Here is a 24,458-nt window from a genome sequence, read left to right on the forward strand (position 1 = left end):
GAAAAAAACTTAAAGAGTATTTTTAAGCTAAACAATCAGTACACTCTTATTATTAAAAATTATCGTCACAGTCTGATATTTCAGGTAAATCAGGTGTTATAAATTGTACTTTTTCTTCTTCAAATAATTTAGGTGAATTGCAAAATTCTGGCATATCAAAATCAATCTGTTCTTGATCTAAACAAAAAATTTAAGATATAAGATACATAACATAGGATACACATAACAGTAAATATATTTATATTTAAGATTTTAAACCTGATACAAATCCTTCATCCTCGTAAAGTATCACCTTATTTTTTTTCTGCATAAGTAACTGTTTGAATTCATTTTCAATAGTTTTACTATAAATGTCATCTGTTAAAATACGTATTAAACCTAATTATTTCCTTTCGGTTAATCTTTTAGCTTTTTCGTTAATTATATTTTTTTGCTATCATACCAAACTCAAATTGCATATCACAATATGGTGCTAGACTCTCTGGTTCCGGGTACGATTTTTTCATCTGATTTTTTGGCGTCCATGGTTTTTTAAAAACACTTTCATCAGATGGTCCTAGCGACTTTGTATTCTTTCTATTAAATAGATTCTTTGGAGACACATCTTTTATTTTATCAGAAGAGCCAAATGGTTTCTATAAGAAAATTAAAAACTAATTAATTGCTGTTTGTAAAATTGTTTAAATACATTCTACAAAATTGCTAAAAATTACTATATGTATACTTTTGTTGGTAACGTTGCAAATTCCTTCCTAGGCGATATTGGACGACCATCAATATCCAATTGTGTTAATTTTGGTTTTAATTCTTGTTTATTAGGAGTCTCCTTTATGGTGGTAGGCACGTTTAAATCAGAGTTTGATCTAATTGATAATCCTTTTGGTTTGGGCTGCACAATATTTTTCATAGAACCACCATTTATGCTAAGAGATGCTTTTGATCTCGATAAAGGTTTCATAATTGGACCTGTAATTTTTTCATTATTATTAGTATATATGTATTAAACAGGAAAAGGAGAAATAATAATATCTGTTATAGAAAGAAAATATTAACAATAAAATAACCACTACAGAGCCTTACCTTTATCTAGTTTCGATATTTCGCCAAACAAATTAAATATATTAGCCATTTATAAAAATTTTGTACAAAAATGACTTCTTAAATTACTTAAAAAATACTCTGTACGCAAAATAAAATAATCTCTCAATATTTTCGTAAAAGTTGTTGATAATGTTCAATCAAAAGCTTTCTGTTTGATTTCAAGGAGGCTTTGATGAAAATTAAGGTTAGCCACCTAAAAATCTTGTATTACTAAAGACTTTCTAGGGATATATCTAGGGACATGTCTATACACACAGACAAAACTATTTCTTATACTTGTTTATAATAAATTTAAATGTAGTAAAATTTTAAGTTAACTCGAGAGAATTTATATTTATAATGTAATTTATTAAAAGGGACAAAGAATTGTCCGTAGCAAATATTTCATTAGGATAAATTACAATGACAATATAATATATAATATATATTTTTACACGTATAATGACTTATCATGTTCTTAAGGCCTCTAAAATATATAGACAACCAAAAGCTACCCAACTGCTTACAGTGGAATGCCTTGATTTTTGAATTGATACAATAAATTGATCATATGTATATACAATTATTTACTATATATGTATACCGACGAAAGAGTTACAGTTTTTTACAGGACTGAAAATAAGAAATGCTATGCGAAGCAACAACACAAAGATAAATTACGTTCAAACACATAACATTTTACTCGAAATCTTTAAACAGAAAACGTTAAATGCGATCATCTTTCGTCTGTACCATATGCAATTAAGTAAAGACATTTATAAATGCTGAATTTCTTCTTTTATAAGTCATTCCTTCGAATTGTGGCAGAAAACAGGAGATTGGTGAGAATTTAAGTTCAGTTTTGAGTCAATATCATCGAGAATGCCTACATGTTTTCACAAATACACAATAAAACAGTCTGTTGATCTCGCTTATATACCAATAAGATGTAGACAGTTTTTTCGTATTAACAGTAACAGCAACATCCTTTTAATTTTATACTCTTTTATATGCTTTTCCTTACGCCATTCTAATACTCTGAATTATTTGGAACACAGCTGAAAATTAGAAAATTATTATCAGTAATGCATGAACAATATTTTCACTCTTCCATTCTGTTTTTTGTAGACTTTTCAAGTAACTGTTCTATCGAAACTTACCAGAACCACATACAACAAAAAGGAAAAGCGCTAGTAGGCAAGGTCCAACTGGGGATCCTTCGTCCTGTGGTTTCTACAACATTCAAATTACATTATCATTAATTATATATAAAATATCAACTTTCTAGTTTGACATGATTAGTAAAACAGAGAGATACATTAAAATTTTAATTATCCAATTAAACAAATCTAAACATCTGCTTTCAAAGCTATTACATATGTTTATCACACATATGATAGAATTCTTAATCTACTATCAACTAGATACTTTAATAATGTTTAAGTTATTAATAACTGTAGTTAGAAAGAATGTCCACTACGTTTTATTCAATAAAAAGCCGAATAAACCAGGCAGCAATACTGTCACAAATGTCATTGTATACAATCAGAGTTTGTTACCCATATTACAGCTTATAACCTTAAAATTATAAACCGACAACTTGTCGTTCACGTATAATTAGTACATTTTAATTGCATTGCAGATAATGTTAAACAATAAAACGGTGTAACATACCGTCGACTTCGGAACATTTCCACGAAGTGTGATGTTTTTCGTTGCCCTTTCGTTAGCGATGCGCATTCTTTGTTTCGGTGCCATGTTTATTGTTCCTCGTTTACCGCAAAAGTGCTTTGAACAGATTCGTAATAATGTACGAAATAATTCGTATATCAGTTCCAGTCACCTTACGTCTATTAGAACGTATAACGTTTCCAGAGTAATAAACAGGTGTGTACACTACACTACGTCCGTCCAACTGCGTCGACGTGTGCGCTTTGACACGTGAATATCTCGAAATTTACGACAGAGCAACTTTTCGTGCCACACTGGCACCACCGGAGTCAACTTACTAACTATACCATTTTCTGAGAATCGTACATCATCTCGTAACTCTTACAATTTCAACATTATTTTATCCTTTGTTTAATTGCCAAGGCATCTAAAAAATATACCGATTATCACTCGTATTTTTAATCATCGTGGTATTTCTATTACATGTACCTAGTTTCTCATACCGTGTACACTAATTACTTACACAGACACGTATGTATATTTGAAAATTCAAAAATAGAACATTCCACGCAAAACATGAGCGCGTCTCTTGAATTCGATTGAGAAAGTGGCTCAATGAAAGAAAAGTAACAATTACATCGAGAATTTTTGATTTTATATTTACTTTACTTAAACAGTATGATAAATAATATATTCGTTTACTTAAAGGAAATTTTAATTTTGGCCAATTAATATGAAATTAGAGAATTAAGTAAAATTATTGGAAATAAGAATTACTCTCGGTTGTATACGAATAAAGTACATTGTATTTTTGTTGTATGTAGAAATTTTATATTTTTTAGAACTGGCTATGTCTAACAGCAAATCGTTTGTCCATTCAAATATTTGTCACTGATATCCATCGTTCGACGATGCATTGTATTTGGAATAAACAACGCAAGTCCTAAATCTTAATTCTCTTCGTTTTATCAACCTTTCCTTTACTCAAATGTGGTTAATTATGTTAACCACGCGAAGAGGATCATAATAAAAAAAAAATCATTTTACCACTGGTTATAGACTTACAATATTTTACATTCTTTTACCAATGCACTTACAGTTTATAATAAAGTATTCACATGAAAGGAAAACGTTCTGGCATATGATGCGCAGCCAATGGTAAAAAAATTTCTTGTTATTCACAATCTTACTTTGATCTATATCCTATCTTATCTATAAATTAACGTTACTCGAATCATTGACAATCAAGCATTACTTGACTATAATTTTAATTCAGAATCACACGACTGAAAACACTACTGAGGACGTTAACTGAAGTATTTCATTTTACATTTTGAATAAATTGCATTGAAATTTTATACTGTACAATTTATATGCAACAATCTGTATCGTCTTATTAATTTTTTAAATTGTTCATTTTTATACTCTTACGATTGCAATTACAGTCTGGTGTTTTGGAATGTTAACATTTTGGTAAAAACCTTAAACATCTGAATTCATTGATACATCTTTTGACAAAACTATTAAAACGTTGAAAATCGAAATATATTTTCTTGCAACTTATATAATTCTCTATAAACGCTAAAAAGGAAAACATCAGTAACTTTCCAGTAAACCAGCGAAATTGAGCAACGTTAAGTAGTTTGTTGTTTAAAGTGATAATTCTAAAATTACATAATTATCGGAACCTGTACTTTGTGTAAGACCGAACTGTGATTCATGAGATGAATATTATATGTGATTGAATAATTGGGCGAACAGTTCGTTTCACACAGGCAAATTGTCCGCCGTAGGACTCACCTTCAACTAAATTGGAACAAATAAATTAAGCATTTGCTTAAAATAAAAATGTTACAATATTATACATTGATAAGCACAAGGCGAAAAAATACGTGTTAAATGTTTTAAGACAACATGATGATGGCTATACTTCATTGATGCGGATACGGCACTATGATTCTAGTTTGAAAAGTCTATTTCACAGTTACGCGGTATAACAAATATAAATAATTTAAATTATCAAAGGAAGAAGAGTCCTACTTTGTCAAAATTGACAGGCGACGCTCTGTACGTTCCTGTTACGTTAATCCACGTTTGTAGACGTCACACTAAAATTGTGCTTTAGTCTATCTTAACTGTGGAATAGATCTTTCGTACAAATGCGTTAGTCCCAACGTAACCGACTGTTCCGCACATGATGCCTAACGCAAGGCTGAACAATGCCATATAACCAAAGTAAAATGCTGTTTGGAAGAGACCATACATCCTGAAAAAGAAGATATGATATAATTGTACCCTTTAAACACATTTTTACTTAGTATCAATCTTTAAGTATAACGCAAGCTTACTTAGTTTTAAAGAAGAAATAATAGAATGAATACATGTAAACATAACCAGCAGTTGAAGCTGCAGCTAAGAAACTTGTCCACTGCCTGTGAAATAAAAAAAATATACGTACATTTGAAAAAAGATAATTGCTACCACCATGTACTTACCATCGGTAATCTTCAGCGTTCAGCAAGAAATATGTACAAACAATAGTAACACAAACGGTTACTATCATTAGAATAACGAATACTAGTAACATAAATCCATAAACGTAATAGATTTTGTACGCCCAAAATGAGGTAAAAATAAAGTACCTAAAAATGAAGAAAAAACGTAATAGTTTTCATATACCTCGCAATTTTAAAAAATACAAATAGTGGGACGTACATTTCAATGAATATCGATCCAAAAGGCAAGATACCACCAAGCATTATGATGACCAGTGGTTCCATAAACCACTTTTTTTCAGGAATCGGTCGAGGTACCGCATTTACTCTGCACGGTGCGTCCGGTGTTCCAGCTAGATTACGGCCCAAAATCGTTCCGACTAATGTTAATGGTAATATAACAAATATGCAAATACATGTTACTGCCACCTATAATTAAAGATACTTTTACTTAAAATATTGGAGAAGTATACATATAGCACCTATCTTATGTAAATGGTATTTATACCCATTACTATTTGTGCTACACGAATAACACTTACCATTGAACCAAATGGTATAGCGCGACTGGCGTGGTAATACATTGCGATGAAGTTGATGAAGAATGCAGTGCCACAGACGATAATAGGTAACATAAAGGCACTGAGAATCATTTGTTTGATCCAAATACGGCCTCCCATACGCGCATATAAGCCTCCTCCGGCGTAACCATTTATAGGCGATGTGGCAGCATATACAAAGATTGCTGTCGATAACATCGATCCTCTTTCTGTGTACAGTTCTCCAAGAATAGCAAATATAATAACACTAAGTACAACGACAGTGACCTAAAATAAAAGCGTTTATTAGAACACGATTTTAATTCCAAATTTATATGCATATTGCACTCATATTAATTTTGTATATATTCCACTACTAGAGTATTTACCTGATAACCTGCGCCTATAAGAGCCGAAAAAAGCATCGCGTGACTAGCCGGTCTAAACACATCTCCATGAACTTGTTTCCATCCGTATTCATCGCCTAAATCTCGTTCCATATCATCCATTTCTTCGTCCTTGCTATATCTAGCATAATCTTTCCTTAATGTACGCATTAAAATCATGGAAACGAGCCCGACAAGAAAGATTACCATCATGAAACTATTAAAAATACTAAACCAATGGATCTAAAATAAAATAACAATCAGTTTCATTACGAAAATATAAAGATTTTTAAAATCTGTAATATTCTTACTATTTTATAATACCTACTCTATGCTGGAAGAAATTTGGATCCAAATATTTATCGAATCTGTCTTCAAATTTCACATTACTCTTTTTCCAGTTAACTTCATAACTAAAAGAAATAGCTGCTCGTGGCATTAATTTCACTTTATTTTCACTAGTTAAATTGACATCAACTATTTGCTTTCCATTGTATCCTATATCAAACTTTTTATGTGTCCAAATGTAGTAAGACACAACTCCATTATTTTCTTCTGGCTCTCCCACAACGCCTAAGTATTATGCAATAATTAATGAATGTAATAACAATGTGCTGAAATATAGAAAAAAATGAGACACTGATCTTACCCCATATCGGTAGGTCGTCCATGTACATCTTATACCAATATTGATTCTTTACTGCATATATGAAAGCTTTCTCACTTTCTTCGGTTAATTTTATTTGACAATATTCCATCTTTGCAACATCAGCTGCAACAAGACCAAGTAAATATTACTACTATTAATCTAAATATCTAAAAATGTGTAATCTTTATGCACTTCAAAACTTTTTTAATCTTAAGTTGCCTGAAGAATAAAAATAACTAATCCGCAAAAAATCCAAAAAGTGCAATAGGATAATACAAAATACTAGAACTGTAAAATACCCTTGAATTCAATTTCTAGGCCACTAAATTTAAGTTCGATGCCTTGTAATGCCTCGGAGAAAGTTTCGTGATAATGGTTAATGACATCCTTTGTGCCCATACAAAAAGGTAACGAATAATACGAATATGTTTCTTGGCGATTGTGATATGGTCCGACTGTACTCATCCATAGTACAACTTCGTCGTTATCTTCATACTAATAAAAGAAAATAGCCATTACTACTTTACCAACATCAGTAACTGAATACGATTACCGAGTTATCATAAATCATAGTAAAACCGAACTATCCGCATAAAATTACAAATTACTTGTTAAAATACATTTTATTCGCAGTACAATATTTTGAAAGGGAAAACAAATCAGATTTGTGTCCAGTTCAAAAAGTTGTACGAATAAGATTCCGTAAATTCATGATGTATTTGCATGTTGACCCTGTATGAGATAGCGAAAGGAAGAAATTACGACATAAGAAAATAGCAGGCGCACGTTGTAAATCTGTCAAGGATACGCGCACGAAGAGTATGCATCTTTGACATTTCGAAAATATGCTGATTCCTCGATGCTTACGATGTGGCTGTGCTCGTCGGGTCGGACGAAAGGGAGTAGGCTAAGCGCCAGAAAGTGGAATAACAATCGAGCCCGACACATGTTCATCGTGACGGGAAGGCGCGCTAGGCGCCTTATGCTAACACAAATCAAAATTCAATGATATCTGACAATAAAAACACTCCATAGATTCACGAAACTGGAGTTACGTAGCAGAAACACCGGACGGACAAGCACCAATGGACACGTATTAAAATACGATGATGAAACTCACAGCACCCGCTAATACGCGCTAGCTGTTAACAATGTTCACCTGGTGCTACACCAGATGGCGTTCTTAGTGCTACGTACTTAAGGTCTTCCTCAAAATGCGCGACTGTTCATCACAAGTAAAGGTTGTTCTAATGAACCGAAGTATCTGAAGATTTAAAATGAAATTACTTAGCACGGTTACAATAGCTCCAAGATAACAATGAAATAAAAATTATATTATGCTTAGGAATAACATTATATAATTACATTAATCACTGGCTAGATACTGATTCCAAAAAGTTGCAGCACTGCAAAGACCTTAAACAAAATCAAAGATATACATATACATTTATTTTTTTATACATTATTTTATTATAATTACAGTTTAGATAAAAATTTAAACGTTGTCATTATTATTCTTCGGGCCAAGGTTTTCCTATACCTTGAGATGCGCCCATTCTTGATGGATCTTGACTCGGATAATGTATTGGAGTGGTTCCAGGTGGAAAAATTGGTGTTGCAGCCGCAGCTGCCATTTGAGGTGGGAACATGAATTGGGGGGCAACTGGTGGAGGTGGAATCATTATCGGTGGCATCATACCAGGGGTGGTTTGTAAATTGAAAAAGTTATTCCCCATGTTCTCTGGTGGTGGTGGTAGAGCACCAGGTAAACCAGGTACAGGTTCTAAGATTTCCCTAATCGCTTCTGCAGCAGACACAGTTTGTCTTCCTTGAGAACGTCCCCACTTAATCGTTAATCTTCGACCCCCTAATATCAGTTTGTTAAACGTCCTCTCTGCCGCTGCTTCAGCAGCACTTCTCTGCGTATACTGGATAAAGGCACATTGCTGGCGAGGAACCATAGTTACAGATCGAATCTCTCCGTACTGGTAGAAATGATCGCGGAGTTGTTTCTCTGTCAACACATCTCCTAAATTGCCAACATATAAAGTGGTTATGGATTTGTCCTCCGGAGGATCTAGTTTAGGCATAGCCGCAGCTCTACGCATAAGTTTATCAGCGACAGGATCGTTGACTCCGTAATAACGATCCTTGATATTTTGATCAGCTAATGGATCATCAGGATCTGTAGGTTTCTCATGACGATATGGACATTCTTCGCCTCTCTTACATTCTCCTTTAACCCAAAACGAGCAAATATGTGGTCTGTTTCTTTTGTAGTAAGGGCTGGTTCTTGCTAACTTCATTAACAAATCACTGGCTGCGGCAGATTTACCGACAGCACCCGCTGGAGTTGTGGCATCTATTTTACCAATCTCACTGTCTATATTTTGTACATAATATTCCTTGTTCACATCTGACCTGGGCAAGTCGTCCTTAATTTTAAGTGCAGCGTCGCGTACTTGAATCGGTAAACCATATTCTAAATCTAGCAGACACGTTTGACAAACATTTTTCAAGCGACTGCAGGTCTGACAAACTTCCGTCTTTTTGAATCGCATCCTCGCACCAGGACACCATCTGAATACTGTAAACGGACGCATGCATATTTTGCATTCCTTCCCATACCTTTCCTTCGTCTGTAAATGTAAATGTTTTCGGAAAATTACATTACAAGTATATAATTCAACAATCGATGTCGTTATCATAAATTTTTATGACATTAACTCACCATACGAATATACGGATTGTCACCCAAACAAGTTTGACATAATATTGGGAATTCCTAAAAAAGAATGAAGAGAAAATAACCATTAAAATTTAGCGAATTCGCGACTCTCTTAAAAACTCTATTTTACTTACAGCATCTTCCCAATTTTGTCTGTTATACGTATTTGTTGTTTTGGATGTGGCCATTTTTAAGTCAATTTATATGCTACGAATACGTCACATTTGTAATGAAGTTCCCAACAGAAGGAAGCGTGCATGTCAATATATAAATGATCCAACTGCTCTATAGATTCGCGACTCTTAGGTATCAAACGGCCCCCATAACAGCGCTATAGACGTCTTATAATGAAACTGAAATATTATAGTAAAAATGAACATACACATCGATGAATAAATTATATTCATTACGAATTAATTAATTATTCAATAAGTTTCTATATATTCCTTTCTATAATGTATACAGTGTACCGTAATTATTTCAGTTTTCATGAAAATTAGCATAGGCACGTATTGCGACGTATTTAAGAACACGTGAATAGTTATGCGTAAGTAGCAGTAAACGACGGTGTTAGGGGAGGGAAATGCTCCCATCTGGAAAGAACGGTTAGAGAGAGTCGCGGCGCAGAAGGCCGCGGGAGAAGCTGTACGTGCTCGTTGCAAAATGGCCACGTCCGACTCCAAAGCGCCTCTGCGAACCGTGAAAAGGGTCCAATTCGGCATTCTCTCTCCCGATGAGATAGTAAGTTCGTTAATTGTAAACGAGTGTTCCCCGCAGAATATGTTTTTTCTGTGGCGCGCGAGTCGATTACTTCGCGTGTCGACATTTCGTGAAACGTTATCACGCGAAGCGTTCGGTGTTACCCTCCAAACAGTCGCGCGTGCTTAATTCCCATGCTACTTCATTGTATTTGTTTATATTTACGAGGAAGTATACCGCTTAGAGCTAGAAAATATGTACAATAAACGGATACGTGCAACAAGAATTAAGTAATTGTTGTAACTTTAGTGTAAACTACGATTACAGTACAACTTACTAGGTCTTTTATCAAGAAGTTATGATTGTTTCATTAATAAATGTCTATTAAAAATAAAAGTAACCAAGTTTAATATAAATTTCATATTTTGTACAATTTCAATAATTTCACCAATAAATGGAACTGTTGTTGGAATATGTTGTTAAGTGCGTAATTGTTCAGTTTCTTTGTCACTTTCAATGCCCCGCTATTCCTTCTGTAATTATATGGCCCTTGTATGTACATGCGGTACATTTGTAATTATGTATATAATATATTAAACGGAACATTGTTTGATAAAATATATTTTACACTCATACACAAAGTTTAATTATTTTTTAAGTATAATTATAGATTGTTATTTGTTAGATATTTATATCATTTTAGTCTAGTACGAGTCATGAAATTTTCAATTGTGTATAATTGTATGTAATATTTTGTACAGCGTCGGATGTCAGTCACAGATGGCGGCATACGCTTTCCAGAGACTATGGAAGGTGGCCGCCCTAAGCTCGGTGGACTTATGGATCCCAGGCAAGGTGTTATCGATAGAAATTCTAGGTGTCAGACATGCGCTGGTAATATGACAGAATGTCCAGGGCACTTTGGCCACATAGATCTAGCTAAGCCTGTTTTCCATGTTGGTTTTATAACAAAAACAATAAAGATATTGAGATGTGTATGTTTCTATTGTTCCAAACTTCTCGTCAGTCCAGTGAGTAGAAGTATTCGATGATTAATATTTATCAAACTGTTATCAATATTATCGATATTCTTTAATTTCTAACTATTTTTTCAATAACAGCACAATCCCAAGATTAAAGAGATTGTCATGAAAACCAAAGGTCAACCACGTAAACGTCTCACGTTCGTCTACGATTTATGCAAAAGTAAGAACATTTGCGAAGGCGGTGATGAAATGGATATTAACAAAGAGAATCAAGAGCAGCAGCAAACAGAGAGAAAGCCAGGACACGGTGGTTGCGGTAGATATCAACCAAATCTTCGAAGATCTGGATTAGACGTTACTGCCGAATGGACGCACGTGAACGAAGATTCGCAAGAAAAGAAGATGGCACTCACAGCAGAAAGGGCTTGGGAAATATTGAAACACATTACAGACGAAGAATCATTTATACTCGGTATGGATCCGAAATTCGCGCGACCAGATTGGATGGTGGTAACAGTTCTACCTGTTCCACCTTTGTCGGTTAGACCAGCGGTCATCATGTACGGTTCCGCCAAGAATCAAGACGATTTAACGCATAAGCTTGCTGATATCATAAAAGCGAACAATGAATTGATTAGAAACGAACAAGCCGGAGCAGCAGCGCACGTGATATCGGAAAATATAAAAATGTTGCAATTTCATGTAGCTACACTAGTTGACAACGATATGCCTGGTATGCCACGAGCTATGCAAAAATCAGGCAAACCTCTGAAAGCTATAAAAGCAAGATTAAAAGGAAAGGAAGGTAGAATAAGAGGAAATTTAATGGGCAAACGTGTCGACTTTTCAGCTCGTACTGTAATCACACCTGATCCGAATTTGCGAATCGATCAGGTCGGCGTGCCACGAAGTATCGCTCAGAATTTAACATTCCCTGAAATTGTAACGCCTTTCAATATCGACAAGATGCAGGAGTTGGTTAGACGTGGAAATTCACAATATCCAGGCGCTAAGTACATTGTTAGAGACAATGGTGAAAGAATCGATTTAAGATTCCATCCAAAACCGTCTGATTTGCATTTACAATGTGGCTACAGGGTGGAACGTCACATACGGGATGGTGATCTGGTTATTTTCAATCGGCAGCCGACGTTGCACAAGATGAGTATGATGGGTCACAGAGTAAAAGTTTTACCGTGGAGCACATTCCGTATGAACCTCAGTTGCACATCACCGTATAACGCTGACTTCGATGGGGACGAAATGAATTTGCACGCGCCACAATCAATGGAGACCCGTGCAGAGGTCGAAAATATTCACGTGACCCCGCGGCAAATCATCACACCGCAGGCAAACAAACCAGTCATGGGTATTGTACAGGATACACTTACTGCCGTAAGAAAAATGACCAAGAGAGATGTCTTTATTGAAAAAGAGCAGATGATGAATATTCTGATGTTCTTACCCAGTTGGGACGGCAAGATGCCTCAACCGTGTATATTGAAACCAAAACCCTTGTGGACTGGTAAACAAATTTTCTCTTTGATCATACCAGGTAACGTAAATATGATACGAACTCACAGCACTCATCCAGACGAGGAGGACGACGGTCCGTACAAATGGATATCTCCTGGTGACACCAAAGTCATGGTAGAACATGGTGAACTTGTCATGGGTATACTTTGTAAAAAAACCTTGGGTACGTCCGCTGGATCTTTGCTTCACATCTGTATGTTGGAGCTGGGACACGAGGTCTGTGGACGATTTTATGGAAACATTCAGACTGTTATTAACAACTGGTTGCTGCTGGAGGGTCACTCGATCGGTATCGGGGACACCATTGCCGATCCGCAGACATACTTGGAAATTCAGAAAGCTATCAGGAAGGCTAAAGAAGACGTGATAGAAGTTATCCAAAAGGCCCACAACATGGAATTAGAACCTACTCCTGGTAATACTTTAAGGCAGACTTTCGAAAATCAAGTGAACAGAATTCTGAACGATGCTCGTGACAAGACTGGTGGCTCTGCCAAGAAATCGTTGACTGAGTATAACAATCTGAAGGCTATGGTGGTATCAGGATCAAAGGGATCGAACATTAATATCTCTCAGGTTATTGCTTGCGTGGGTCAGCAGAATGTAGAGGGTAAACGTATACCATTCGGTTTCCGTAAAAGAACGCTGCCACATTTCATCAAGGACGATTATGGTCCTGAGTCTAGAGGATTCGTCGAGAATTCGTACCTTGCCGGTCTGACTCCGTCTGAATTTTATTTTCACGCTATGGGAGGTCGTGAGGGTCTTATCGATACTGCTGTAAAAACTGCCGAAACTGGTTACATACAGCGTCGTTTGATAAAGGCTATGGAGTCCGTAATGGTACATTACGATGGGACTGTGAGAAACTCCGTTGGGCAGCTTATCCAGTTACGTTACGGCGAGGATGGCTTGTGCGGAGAAACCGTCGAGTTTCAAAATTTGCCTACCATTAAATTAAGCAACAAAGCGTTCGAGAAAAAGTTCAAGTTTGATCCCACTAACGAGCGATACCTTCGTCGGATTTTTAACGAGGATATTGTTCGTGAAATGATGGGATCCGGAGAAGTAATATCGGAGCTGGAAAGAGAATGGGAGCAGTTGAATAAGGATCGTGCCGTGCTCAGAGAGATCTTCCCTAGTGGAGAATCGAAAGTCGTATTGCCTTGTAATTTACAAAGAATGATTTGGAATGTACAGAAGATATTCCACATAAATAAACGCGCACCCACCGATCTCAGTCCTATGAGAGTTATACAGGGTAAGTAATTTGTCGATTGTACATTAAATCATGGCTATATTATATTACATTATATTGCATTGATGTTACATATTTCATTTACAGGGGTAAAAGACCTCTTGGATAAATGTATCATCGTGGCTGGTGATGATAGACTTAGCAAGCAGGCAAACGAAAATGCCACGTTACTGTTCCAATGTTTAGTGAGATCTACTTTATGTACAAAATGCGTATTTGAAGAATTCAGATTATCCAGCGAGGCCTTCGAGTGGCTTATTGGAGAAATTGAAACTAGATTCCAACAAGCGCAGGTTTGTAGGACACTAAATTTACGTATAAAAATTCATATTCTCCAGTATGATATTCTATACTTTTTACATTTTATTTTATTTAGGTATCACCTGGAGAAATGGTTGGCGCTTTAGCTGCTCAATCACTCGGTGAACCTGCAACCCAAATGACGCTGAACACTTTCCACTTTGCTGGTGTATCGTCGAAGAACGTAACTCTAGGTGTACCCAGATTGAAGGAAATTATAAATATCAGTAAGAAACCAAAAGCTCCGTCGTTGACGGTATTCTTGACTGGTGCTGCAGCAAGAGACGCTGAGAAAGCAAAGAATGTGCTTTGCCGTTTGGAACATACAACGCTAAGGAAGGTTACGGCGAACACTGCTATTTACTACGATCCAGATCCACAGAACACCGTTATCGCAGAGGATCAAGAGTTCGTCAACGTTTACTATGAGATGCCTGATTTCGATCCGAATAAAATATCACCTTGGTTGCTTCGTATCGAATTGGACCGCAAGAGAATGACCGATAAGAAATTAACTATGGAACAAATCGCGGAGAAAATAAATGCTGGTTTCGGTGACGATCTGAACTGTATTTTCAATGACGACAATGCAGAGAAATTGGTCCTTCGAATTAGGATAATGAACAGTGACGACAACAAGTTCCAGGACAGCGAGGAGGAGACTGTGGATAAAATGGAAGACGATATGTTCCTTCGATGTATCGAAGCGAATATGCTTAGTGACATGACGTTACAGGTGTGTATTCAGTTACAGTTTTGTGTTAACCAGACCAGAATTAAAGTTTATTTATAATATAATTACTGAATTTTTGTTTGTTTTTTATTTCAGGGAATTGAGGCAATAGGGAAAGTGTACATGCATTTACCACAGACTGATTCCAAAAAACGTATAGTTATCACAGAAACTGGTGAATTTAAAGCAATAGCAGAATGGTTGTTAGAAACGGACGGTACAAGTTTGATGAAGGTGTTGAGTGAAAGGGACGTTGATCCTGTTAGAACGTTTAGTAATGATATCTGTGAGATATTCCAAGTACTGGGTATAGAGGCTGTGAGAAAGTCAGTGGAAAAAGAAATGAATGCTGTTTTGCAATTTTATGGTCTATACGTAAATTACCGTCACCTTGCTTTGCTTTGTGACGTAATGACTGCTAAAGGACACTTGATGGCCATTACTCGTCATGGAATTAATAGACAAGACACTGGCGCTCTAATGAGGTAAGATGCTACTGAACGGCAGTAATTGACCAATAAAATGTAGGACACATTGTATTTTGTTCATTCATATAATATATGTATTTTTATCATTAATATTTTGTTTCAGATGTTCGTTCGAAGAAACAGTGGACGTTTTGTTAGATGCGGCGTCTCATGCGGAAGTAGATCCAATGAGAGGAGTGTCTGAAAATATTATCATGGGGCAACTTCCTCGTATAGGAACAGGTATTGCTCATAATTGTTACATATAGTAATCAAACTTTAGATCGCTAGATTATCTACATATGGAACTGATGATTATTTTTCAGGATGTTTCGATCTATTATTGGACGCTGAGAAATGCAAAGCAGGTATTGAAATACCAATGGCAGTGGGTGCTGGCGTAATGGGTACTGCCGGAATGTTCTTTGGCAGTGTCGCTACACCAAGCATGAGTCCTCAAATGACACCTTGGATGGGCGCTACGCCTGGCTATGGTGCCTCAAGCATGTCACCTGGTACGAATACTTTCTATAATTATATATTAGTAGTATTCAAAATTATATATAATATAAACCAGTTCTAAACAATTTTGTTATTGCTTTTACAGCACTTGGCAGTGGTATGACGCCAGGAGGAGCATGTTTCTCGCCATCGGGTGCATCAGATGCTTCGGGATTATCGCCAGCATACTCTGCATACTCACCACAACCCGGAAGTCCTGGAAGTCCGGGCCCCAGCATGAGTCCATATCCAATGTCACCAGCCGGTGGCGCATCACCAAGCTATTCGCCCACATCACCCGCCTACCTTCCAACATCGCCAAGCATAACACCGTCGAGTCCTAACTATTCGCCCACGAGTCCCACCTACTCGCCCACCAGTCCAAATTATTCACCAACGAGTCCAAGCTATTCACCAACGAGTCCAAGTTACTCACCAACGTCACCAAGTTACTCGCCAACAAGTCCAAGTTACTCACCAACGTCACCAAGCTACTCACCAACGAGTCCAAGCTACTCACCAACAAGTCCGAGCTATTCACCAACAAGTCCAAGTTACTCGCCAACGAGCCCAAGCTATTCACCAACGAGCCCAAGTTATTCACCTACGAGTCCAAGTTATTCACCAACGAGTCCAAGTTATTCACCAACGAGTCCGAGTTATTCTCCAACTAGCCCAAGCTACTCACCTACAAGTCCAAGTTATTCACCGACAAGTCCAAGTTACTCACCGAGTTCACCAAATTACACGCCAGCCTCGCCGTCTTATTCCCCGACGAGCCCAAGTTACTCACCGAGTTCTCCGCAATATTCACCAGCCAGTCCAAGTTACTCACCGAGCAGCCCGAAATATTCTCCAACGAGTCCGTCGTACTCGCCTACGTCGCCATCGTTCGCTGGTACATCGCCACAGTACACGCCAGCAAGTCCAACGTATTCTCCTACGAGTCCAACTTATTCACCAACGAGTCCATCGTACTCACCCAGTTCGCCGCAACACACAGCATCAGGAAGCACAAGATACTCGCCCAGTAGTCCGAATTATTCTCCTACTAGTCCAACGTACTCGCCTACGAGCCCTCAATATTCGCCATCGAGCACCAAATATTCACCCACTAGCCCAACATACACACCGACTAGCCCAAGTTATTCGCCGACGAGCCCAACGTATTCACCACCAGTACCGGGTTACTCACCCACGAGCCCAACGTATTCACCGGCGTCGCCAGCCTATGAAACAGACGATTAAAAAGTAAAAATAAATAAATAATAAAAAACATTAAAAAATAATAAATAAAAAACCGTTTAAAAACAAACAAATTATAATAATAATATATTATTATATTTATAATTTATTATTATTATATTTGTAAAAATAACGATTATAAATTTATGAATAGTTTTTGTAATTATCGCGTGATCACTTATATGATTGTAGGTCGAGTAGTCGAGGAAAGGAAAGAATTCAAATCAATTTTTGCCGGAATAAACAAAAAGTTATGGATAAGGAAATCATTGGGCAAATATTTGATGAGTATCAAGAAAAATATGAACTTTTGGAGGTGATGGTCGGTCAGTTGCAGATTTGTGCGGACGACAAAGCTAATCAACGAATACTGTTTCGTACATGAATATGAAATTTATCAACATCCCTCGAGAAATATTTTTTCTATTATAGGTCGCGCATACCTTGTCGAACGTGTTACTTCTAATTGAATTTCATATCCGATGTAGATGTTAACAGCTTATATTATACTTTCATGACACATGCTTGTATATAGATTCGAAGAAGGAAACGTTGGCGCATTGTGGGTCTTCCTTCGAGTTTCTCTAGCAATGTCTGGGTAAACCGTTCGCGTTCGATAGGGTATCGCATTACGTTTTGGTGCGGTACTCGCTTCCGCAAGACAGAAAACCGGTTGGCGTTGTACGTGTACGCATCGATGCATCGGGCAGTGCGAAACATATTTCCAGACATGAATCACGAGAGATTGCCGCTTATTTTCAGAGACACAAGTTCAGAGTTGTCGCTTCTGTTTGCAACGTTATGCGTTATCGACATATTCGGCGTTTTCCCGATTATCGCGTTACCGCGCTCAATTGTGCAATGCGGTAAGTCTCCCTCTGTCTCTGATATCGCTGTCGTTTCCTTCATTTTTTTTTTGTTTCCCTTTCGGGTTTTATAAGTTTAACCGGGAAACTTATTAGTTAGAAAGATGTTTTTCAAAAAAACGTACATTTCTCTTTTTTTTTCTTTTCTTTTTTGTCGCAGTGGCGTTGAAGCTTGTGTGTGAATAGTTGTTCTGCTTCATTAAGTTAATTTCTTTATTTTATGACGCGTAAATATAGATATTAACCTGATGGGGATTGTAACTATTCTGTAAGGTATAGTAATATTAATATATATAGATATATATATGTATACATGTATAAGTATAGTTGAATTGTATGTATCATTTACAACTTTAACGTTCAGTTCTTAGAGTATTTTATTTAAAATCGAAGCGATTTATATAATTTTGACTTATTTCATGCACCCCGTTCAGTGACGATTATTGTATGAGAGATTTTTGAGCACGATGTGTCGTGTAAGAAAGTTGATCATTTTGAATACAAAATAAAGTTGGTTAACTTGTTAAATAGTTTCTTGTTATTCAATCCGTCTCCAATTGACTTACAATTCTTATTACAGCTCGTCTTACATTATCGCGATATGTGTATTATGTAATTTTAGGACTATACGGGATCCCTTTGGTCATTGTTGTATTAGCTTTACAAATTTATACGGCTGTTCTTCTTGGCAAATCATGGATAATTGCAACTACTTTAGATCCGCAAATTTCGAGAAAAAATCGGTAAGCTTTCATACCTTTTATCTCATTTTTCGCCACATTACATCATTTAATGATTTTTACTTCAATTACTTTTACAGAAATCCTCTTACAGCCGTAACCGAATTAACTTTCGGTTCACGAGCGAGAACTTTAGTTACTGTAATCCAAGATCTTACGGTTTTCGGCTGTAGTATACCTAATTTGTTAGTTGGTAAGTATTTCGAACAATGTTTCAAACGTAAAAACACTGACCTGTGTTTGTTTTTTAACAATTCCAGCTTCGCAACATTTACAAGTTTTTGGATTGAAAATCTCAGGTCAACGATTCGATCTATCTTTTTGCTATTGGCTTCTAGTTGTAGGCGTTCTTTTGTGTCCAATTATGTGGTTGGGCAGTCCACGTGACATGAAGTAATTTCTGTAAAAGTTTCCAAAGTTTCTTTAAGATTATATTTTACTACTTATCTGATTACATATCCTCTAAATATTTTTAGACTACTGGCGTCATTTTCTTGCACCACTGTTGTGCTCACAGCGTTACTGATATGGTGGTGTATAATTACCGATAATCGAGAACTTGATATCATGCCAATACCTACCTCTCCTTCCTGGGACAAATTTATTTCTGGGTAACGAAACTTATCAGTTATTTAGCTACACCTAATATTTACTTTTAAACAACATTTTTCAGTTACGGAATGTTAGCGTTTCAATTTGATGTTCATCCAACATTGATGACTGTACAAGTAGATATGCATCGCCCTCAAGATATTAACAAAGCAGTTATAATTTCTTTCTTAGGTATTATTGTACATCTCAATTGATATTTCATTTGATCATATGTATAATTAATAATTCTATTCTTAATAGTCAGCGGTTCGTTATTCGTTGTTACTGCTAGCTTAGCAGTTTGGAAGTATGGAGGCAGTACAACAGCCAATGTTCTTCAAGTAGTTCCAGACAGCTTTGCAGCAAGCACAGCCGTTCTTTTTGCTGCAATTCAACTTTGCCTTTCTAGTGCTCTTGGCCATTCAGCCCTTTTCCAACATATAGAAGACCACTGTAACATTAAAAGAAGTAAAGAATTTACAATTAAAACATCGTAGTTTCAACAATCAAGGTACAAGATGTATATATTTCTGATATAGAGTTTGGATGGAGGCGATGTGCTTTAAGATCAGCTATCATCTTCCTTGGAGTAGCTGTAGGAGAATCTGTGCCAAGATTTGACATCGTGATGGCTTTGATCGGAGGATCCTTGACTGGTCCATTAGTTTTCTTGCTACCGCCTCTGATATATATAAAAATTGTTAGCTTGAAAGCAAGATCCCTACGACCTCTAACTCCTGAAGTGTATTCTGGTTCTGAAAGACGACCAACCAGTGAAAATATGCTGGTTGATCCAAGGATTCATTCCAGGTCAGTTTACTACGGTCTCTTAGGTGTACCTAGAACTGAGAACCATAGATATTCGTATGTTTATTACGATGAGTTGGAAGACGAATTTGATGAAATGACTGAGTATGAAAATGTTACCATAAGCTCTAAGCAGGGTAACGAAGAATTTTCTATGACAAGAAGAAATCATGGTGGTGAACCAGTATTTGTGGATGCCAGTCAGCCTCTTAGAGTTTACAAACGAGTTTCAGCACCTGAAAGGCAGATTTCAAAATCAATGAAACGTTACAATTTTCAAAAATGGAACAAGTGGATTGGTTATTTGATTGTACTCTTTGGTATAGCTGTTACTATCTCTTCCACATTTATCAACGTAAGAAATACTGTACGTTATGTAACATTCACACCACCGTGCATCGTGAACGCTACCATAGTACAAAATTCCGCATAAAGTAAAAATATCTAATATTAACAAGGAGAAAAAGAAGTGCACACAAATGTTTCTACATTCTTTACAAATCTTTTAGAAATAATTTTACAAATGAAATAGTTATCTCTGTTCTGCAACATTTTACAAACATTTTGTCAATTAATAATGCTATATAAACAAGGTTTGCATTGATATTTTCTTAAACGACCTTCATACCTTCTCGCTACATCAATTCCGCGTCTAATTTGAAATTTTTTCAACGGCTTTCCAAGTTACAGAAATGACCGTAACGCGGCAGCATAGTCCTAAAGTTAAAATCCACTCTCTACGATCGGCACCAATCTTAATAAACGTGAAAGACTGCAATATTCGATCGATGTCACGCTTTTTCCTTTAAGCAATAACATTTTTTATGATTATAACAAAATTTTATGCGCAGCATTATAATTCTTACCTTGTGAAATAAAGAAACAAAATGGTTACGCAACATACACGTGCTTCGGGGTAGTAAACATCGTAAGAATCAGCTGATATCGGAACTATTCTTAATCGCGAAGGTTACCTTCAAAACTTATTTCTCTGAGTGTTTACACGTACTTTCTGCGATTAATCGTGTTTGTTTTATATTAAGAAAAATAAGCAAGTCCACTTTAAAACATTATTTTTACAGTAAATTATTCAATATTCGCTTATCTCTCACATCAATATCATTCAACTACTTCATACGTGTATCCCAGAGAAACGTACGCAGTTAGTATACATCTTTTAAGTTTAAAATAAGTAGATCTACTTGTTATTCAATTTCAGCATGCCTCCGAAACCACGTGCCATTTCTAATTCAATTTCTTCATCTCCATCACGACTTCTTACGTCATCATAGTCGAACATTTCTAATGATGATCGTGGAGGGGATACGAATCAACCTGTGACGTTTACGAACCAGAGGTCTTACGATAGTGTCCGCGCCATACGAATGATCCGTTCCCGTTGGATCCATTTTGTCGGTTAACTTCGTTCTCCCGTTAATTTGTTCGACCTTAGCGACGACTGTTTAAATAGGCTGGTGTAAAATGATACCTAACTGCATCAGGAACATAGGTGCGCAAACATCGAAGCGAAACGTGAGTATATAATCTGATGAACGACAAATGACCTCTAAACTAGTTGCCAACACGTTCCATGCCAGGGTCTTATAATTTCTAACCATACGATCCTCCCTCGAGTCTTGCGATTGAACGTTCGTTCTTTTCTTTTTTTTTATATCTCCTGGTGTCTCGCCAGTATGCCAGCTGGAACGAGGTAATTATCCGTATAGATTTAATCATGTGTTTATTATCACTGATAGTCATCATTTTTTTTTTGTCGTTTCGCATTTTTGTCGAATTTCTCTCTGCTTTTCCTTTCGTTTCCGCCCTTTACGTTTGGTTCCTCGCGAGAGAGTACGTTCAGTTATAGTGTGGTTAGATTTAAAATCTTGATGATACACCGCACATTTTATATGATTTAGCAGTCTTTATTTAGTTTATATTATTTCTTTATTATTAATATGTTTTTTTATTAAGTTCACGAATTGTAACTAACTTTATGTTACACTACTTCGTAAATTGCAAAAATTTGTGAGATGGTTGTTGTGTTAGTTTATAATGTTGAATACAAGAGATTTATTTGTGATTTGTATTTATAGGTGGTATCCTTTTTCTTCAACAAAAAAAACAATTATGCCACAGAGGCCTCTTTCGAAACGAAACCCTTTCGACTGCATAAGTTGGACAGCGGACCATCCACGAATGTCACCGTTACCAGGGATGAAGCTATAGATCTCTACAAAAAGATGCATACCATCCGTCGTATGGAAACAGCTGCGGGAAATCTCTATAAAGAAAAGATTGTCAGGGGTTTCTGCCATCTGTATTCTGGTCAAGTGAGAATCGTTTTGTATTTTTCTTAATTCGTTGAGTAAATATTTTCATTGATGAAAATCATTTTGTTTGTTGATAGGAAGCCTGCGCGGTTGGTATGAAAGCAGCCCTTCGAAAACAGGATTCTGTAATTACAGCTTACAGAGCCCATGGATGGACTTACTTAATGGGAATAGACCCATTTGGTGTTTTTGCTGAATTGACTGGCAGAAAAGGAGGAAATGCAAAAGGCAAAGGTGGTTCTATGCACATGTACTCTGAAAATTTTTATGGTGGAAATGGCATTGTTGGTGCCCAAGTGAGTATCAATTGTAATGTTATTGAAATAACTTATTCTTATTCCTACCATCATACATTTTTTACAATGATGAATGGTTATGATATGATGTACTTACAATGGGTACAAGAATAATTGTTGCAAGATGAATTTCTAGGTGCCATTAGGAGTTGGAATTGCCTTTGCTCATAAGTATATGAACACTGGGGGAGTGTGTCTAACATTATATGGAGATGGTGCAGCCAATCAAGGGCAAGTGTTCGAGGTATATAACATGGCCAAGCTATGGGATGTTCCTTGTATCTTCATCTGTGAAAACAACGGGTATGGTATGGGTACCAGCGTCGACCGTGCTTCTGCAAGTACCGACTATTACACAAGGGGAGACTATATACCTGGAATCAGGGTTTGTTTCTAAGTAAAATGTGCAATTCCTCATTATAATTATTTAATTATATTGATTATATTAATTAAATGTTTCATTAGGTGGATGGTATGGATGTACTCGCGGTCAGAGAAGCGACCAGATTTGCCATTGACTATTGTACGTCCGGTAAGGGTCCCCTCGTCATGGAAACCGTAACTTATAGATACAGTGGACACAGTATGTCAGATCCTGGAACAAGTTACCGTACTAGAGAAGAAATCCAAGAAGTAAGACAGACTAGAGATCCTATCACCGGTTTCAAGGAACGGGTACTCGATGCTAAACTTGTTACGCCAGATGAAATAAAGGTAATGTAATCTCGAAAAACTTCTGTACATATATTTAACATGTAGAGTCTTTAAGTAAAATGATATTATTTAATGCAGGCATTGGAAAACGAAATAAAAAAAGTAATTGATGATGCAGTGAAAGCTGCAAAATCCGATACTGAAGTTCCATTGACCGAACTTACTGCCGATATTTATTCTAATTGTCTAGAGAAGGAAATTCGTAACGTTACTCCATTCAATCCTTTGCCACACACGAGGCTAGGTCCAGCTGTGAACGCCTAAGATAATTTAAAAGAAAATAATCTTAAACGAATATCATATTAAATTCATTATAGCAATATCTGCCATTACCAGGACATCTAATTTGTAACAAAATACTCTCAGGAGACATTCTCCTGAAGTTACACTAGGGGAATAGTAAATCTTTGGGCTCGTTTCTGTTTATCACTTATGGTACAGTTGTACATGTACAAATTGTATATTTATTTTATTTATAGATGTATAATAGCACCGTAAGAAAGAGAGTTTCGACGTTTTAGATCGACGGGTACATGGTAATAGCCACTGCCGCGTTATAGACATTAATTTGACGTGTACGTAAAATTACTTACAACATTGATTCGAACGCAATTCAGAGAACAGTACTTCCGTATTATTCTCAACCTTGTAGGAGATTGTACAATTATATAAAATGACTGTAGATGTTACATGTCATACATGTTGTTAATTACTTGAAATTAGTAAAATAAATTAAATTTACAATTTATAAAGTAACTTATGCAATACAATTTAAATGGATAAATCATATATTTCATTCGACAATAAAATACATAAACGATTTGATTGCAACGAAGAG

The 24,458-nt window shown here is 36.3% G+C and overlaps 8 protein-coding genes across 9 annotated transcripts; 4 read left to right on the forward strand and 4 right to left on the reverse strand.

Annotated features, from left to right (window-relative positions):
- Positions 1-4: 4 nt before the first annotated feature.
- LOC143425180 (uncharacterized) lies at positions 5-1,238 on the reverse strand. The gene is made up of 5 exons (XM_076897748.1): positions 1,081-1,238; positions 725-966; positions 443-635; positions 259-357; positions 5-177 (listed from the first exon to the last, which is right to left on the reverse strand). Exons 1-5 carry the CDS (start codon positions 1,127-1,129, stop codon positions 53-55), a joined length of 708 nt encoding a protein of 235 aa, XP_076753863.1. The 5' UTR covers positions 1,130-1,238; the 3' UTR covers positions 5-52.
- Positions 1,239-1,512: 274 nt separating this feature from the next.
- On the reverse strand, positions 1,513-3,095 carry LOC143425034 (stress-associated endoplasmic reticulum protein 2-like). Its single transcript, XM_076897479.1, has 3 exons — positions 2,755-3,095; positions 2,241-2,313; positions 1,513-2,138 (listed from the first exon to the last, which is right to left on the reverse strand). Exons 1-3 carry the CDS (start codon positions 2,836-2,838, stop codon positions 2,101-2,103), a joined length of 195 nt encoding a protein of 64 aa, XP_076753594.1. The 5' UTR covers positions 2,839-3,095; the 3' UTR covers positions 1,513-2,100.
- Positions 3,096-3,534: 439 nt separating this feature from the next.
- On the reverse strand, positions 3,535-7,993 carry Tm9sf3 (transmembrane 9 superfamily protein member 3). The gene is made up of 10 exons (XM_076897518.1): positions 7,688-7,993; positions 7,120-7,315; positions 6,821-6,943; positions 6,500-6,744; positions 6,175-6,414; positions 5,789-6,073; positions 5,467-5,675; positions 5,247-5,393; positions 5,100-5,183; positions 3,535-5,017 (listed from the first exon to the last, which is right to left on the reverse strand). The coding sequence occupies exons 1-10, from the start codon at positions 7,772-7,774 to the stop codon at positions 4,873-4,875; spliced, it is 1,761 nt and encodes a 586-aa protein (XP_076753633.1). The 5' UTR covers positions 7,775-7,993; the 3' UTR covers positions 3,535-4,872.
- A 254-nt stretch (positions 7,994-8,247) lies between these two features.
- Positions 8,248-9,841, reverse strand: LOC143425229 (pre-mRNA-splicing factor RBM22). Its single transcript, XM_076897858.1, has 3 exons — positions 9,683-9,841; positions 9,552-9,605; positions 8,248-9,459 (listed from the first exon to the last, which is right to left on the reverse strand). Exons 1-3 carry the CDS (start codon positions 9,734-9,736, stop codon positions 8,332-8,334), a joined length of 1,236 nt encoding a protein of 411 aa, XP_076753973.1. The 5' UTR covers positions 9,737-9,841; the 3' UTR covers positions 8,248-8,331.
- A 270-nt stretch (positions 9,842-10,111) lies between these two features.
- Positions 10,112-17,541, forward strand: Rpii215 (RNA polymerase II subunit RpII215). The gene is made up of 10 exons (XM_076898102.1): positions 10,112-10,289; positions 11,009-11,278; positions 11,369-14,030; positions 14,115-14,320; positions 14,404-15,063; positions 15,157-15,545; positions 15,652-15,770; positions 15,854-16,042; positions 16,135-17,279; positions 17,466-17,541. Exons 1-9 carry the CDS (start codon positions 10,212-10,214, stop codon positions 17,274-17,276), a joined length of 5,715 nt encoding a protein of 1,904 aa, XP_076754217.1. The 5' UTR covers positions 10,112-10,211; the 3' UTR covers positions 17,277-17,279; positions 17,466-17,541.
- Positions 17,542-17,653: 112 nt separating this feature from the next.
- On the forward strand, positions 17,654-20,867 carry Mah (solute carrier family member mahogany). The gene is made up of 8 exons (XM_076898104.1): positions 17,654-18,139; positions 18,762-18,882; positions 18,960-19,072; positions 19,140-19,272; positions 19,356-19,490; positions 19,553-19,662; positions 19,732-19,938; positions 20,010-20,867. The coding sequence occupies exons 1-8, from the start codon at positions 17,971-17,973 to the stop codon at positions 20,708-20,710; spliced, it is 1,689 nt and encodes a 562-aa protein (XP_076754219.1). The 5' UTR covers positions 17,654-17,970; the 3' UTR covers positions 20,711-20,867.
- Positions 20,868-20,969: 102 nt separating this feature from the next.
- LOC143425696 (uncharacterized) lies at positions 20,970-21,626 on the forward strand. Its single transcript, XM_076898698.1, has 3 exons — positions 20,970-21,072; positions 21,158-21,432; positions 21,497-21,626. Exons 1-3 carry the CDS (start codon positions 20,970-20,972, stop codon positions 21,524-21,526), a joined length of 408 nt encoding a protein of 135 aa, XP_076754813.1. The 3' UTR covers positions 21,527-21,626.
- On the forward strand, positions 21,613-24,126 carry LOC143425372 (putative pyruvate dehydrogenase E1 component subunit alpha, mitochondrial). 2 transcript variants are annotated; one of them, XM_076898105.1, is made up of 7 exons: positions 21,613-21,810; positions 21,971-21,988; positions 22,374-22,610; positions 22,688-22,906; positions 23,043-23,291; positions 23,372-23,620; positions 23,699-24,126. In XM_076898105.1, the coding sequence occupies exons 1-7, from the start codon at positions 21,760-21,762 to the stop codon at positions 23,882-23,884; spliced, it is 1,209 nt and encodes a 402-aa protein (XP_076754220.1). In that variant the 5' UTR covers positions 21,613-21,759; the 3' UTR covers positions 23,885-24,126. The 2 variants fall into 2 exon arrangements, with proteins under 2 accessions (XP_076754220.1, XP_076754221.1); XM_076898106.1 differs by lacking the exon at positions 21,971-21,988.
- The last annotated feature ends 332 nt before the right edge of the window (positions 24,127-24,458 follow it).

Source organism: Xylocopa sonorina, chromosome 7 (genome assembly GCF_050948175.1).
Source record: "Xylocopa sonorina isolate GNS202 chromosome 7, iyXylSono1_principal, whole genome shotgun sequence".
Taxonomy (NCBI): Eukaryota; Metazoa; Arthropoda; class Insecta; order Hymenoptera; family Apidae; genus Xylocopa; species Xylocopa sonorina.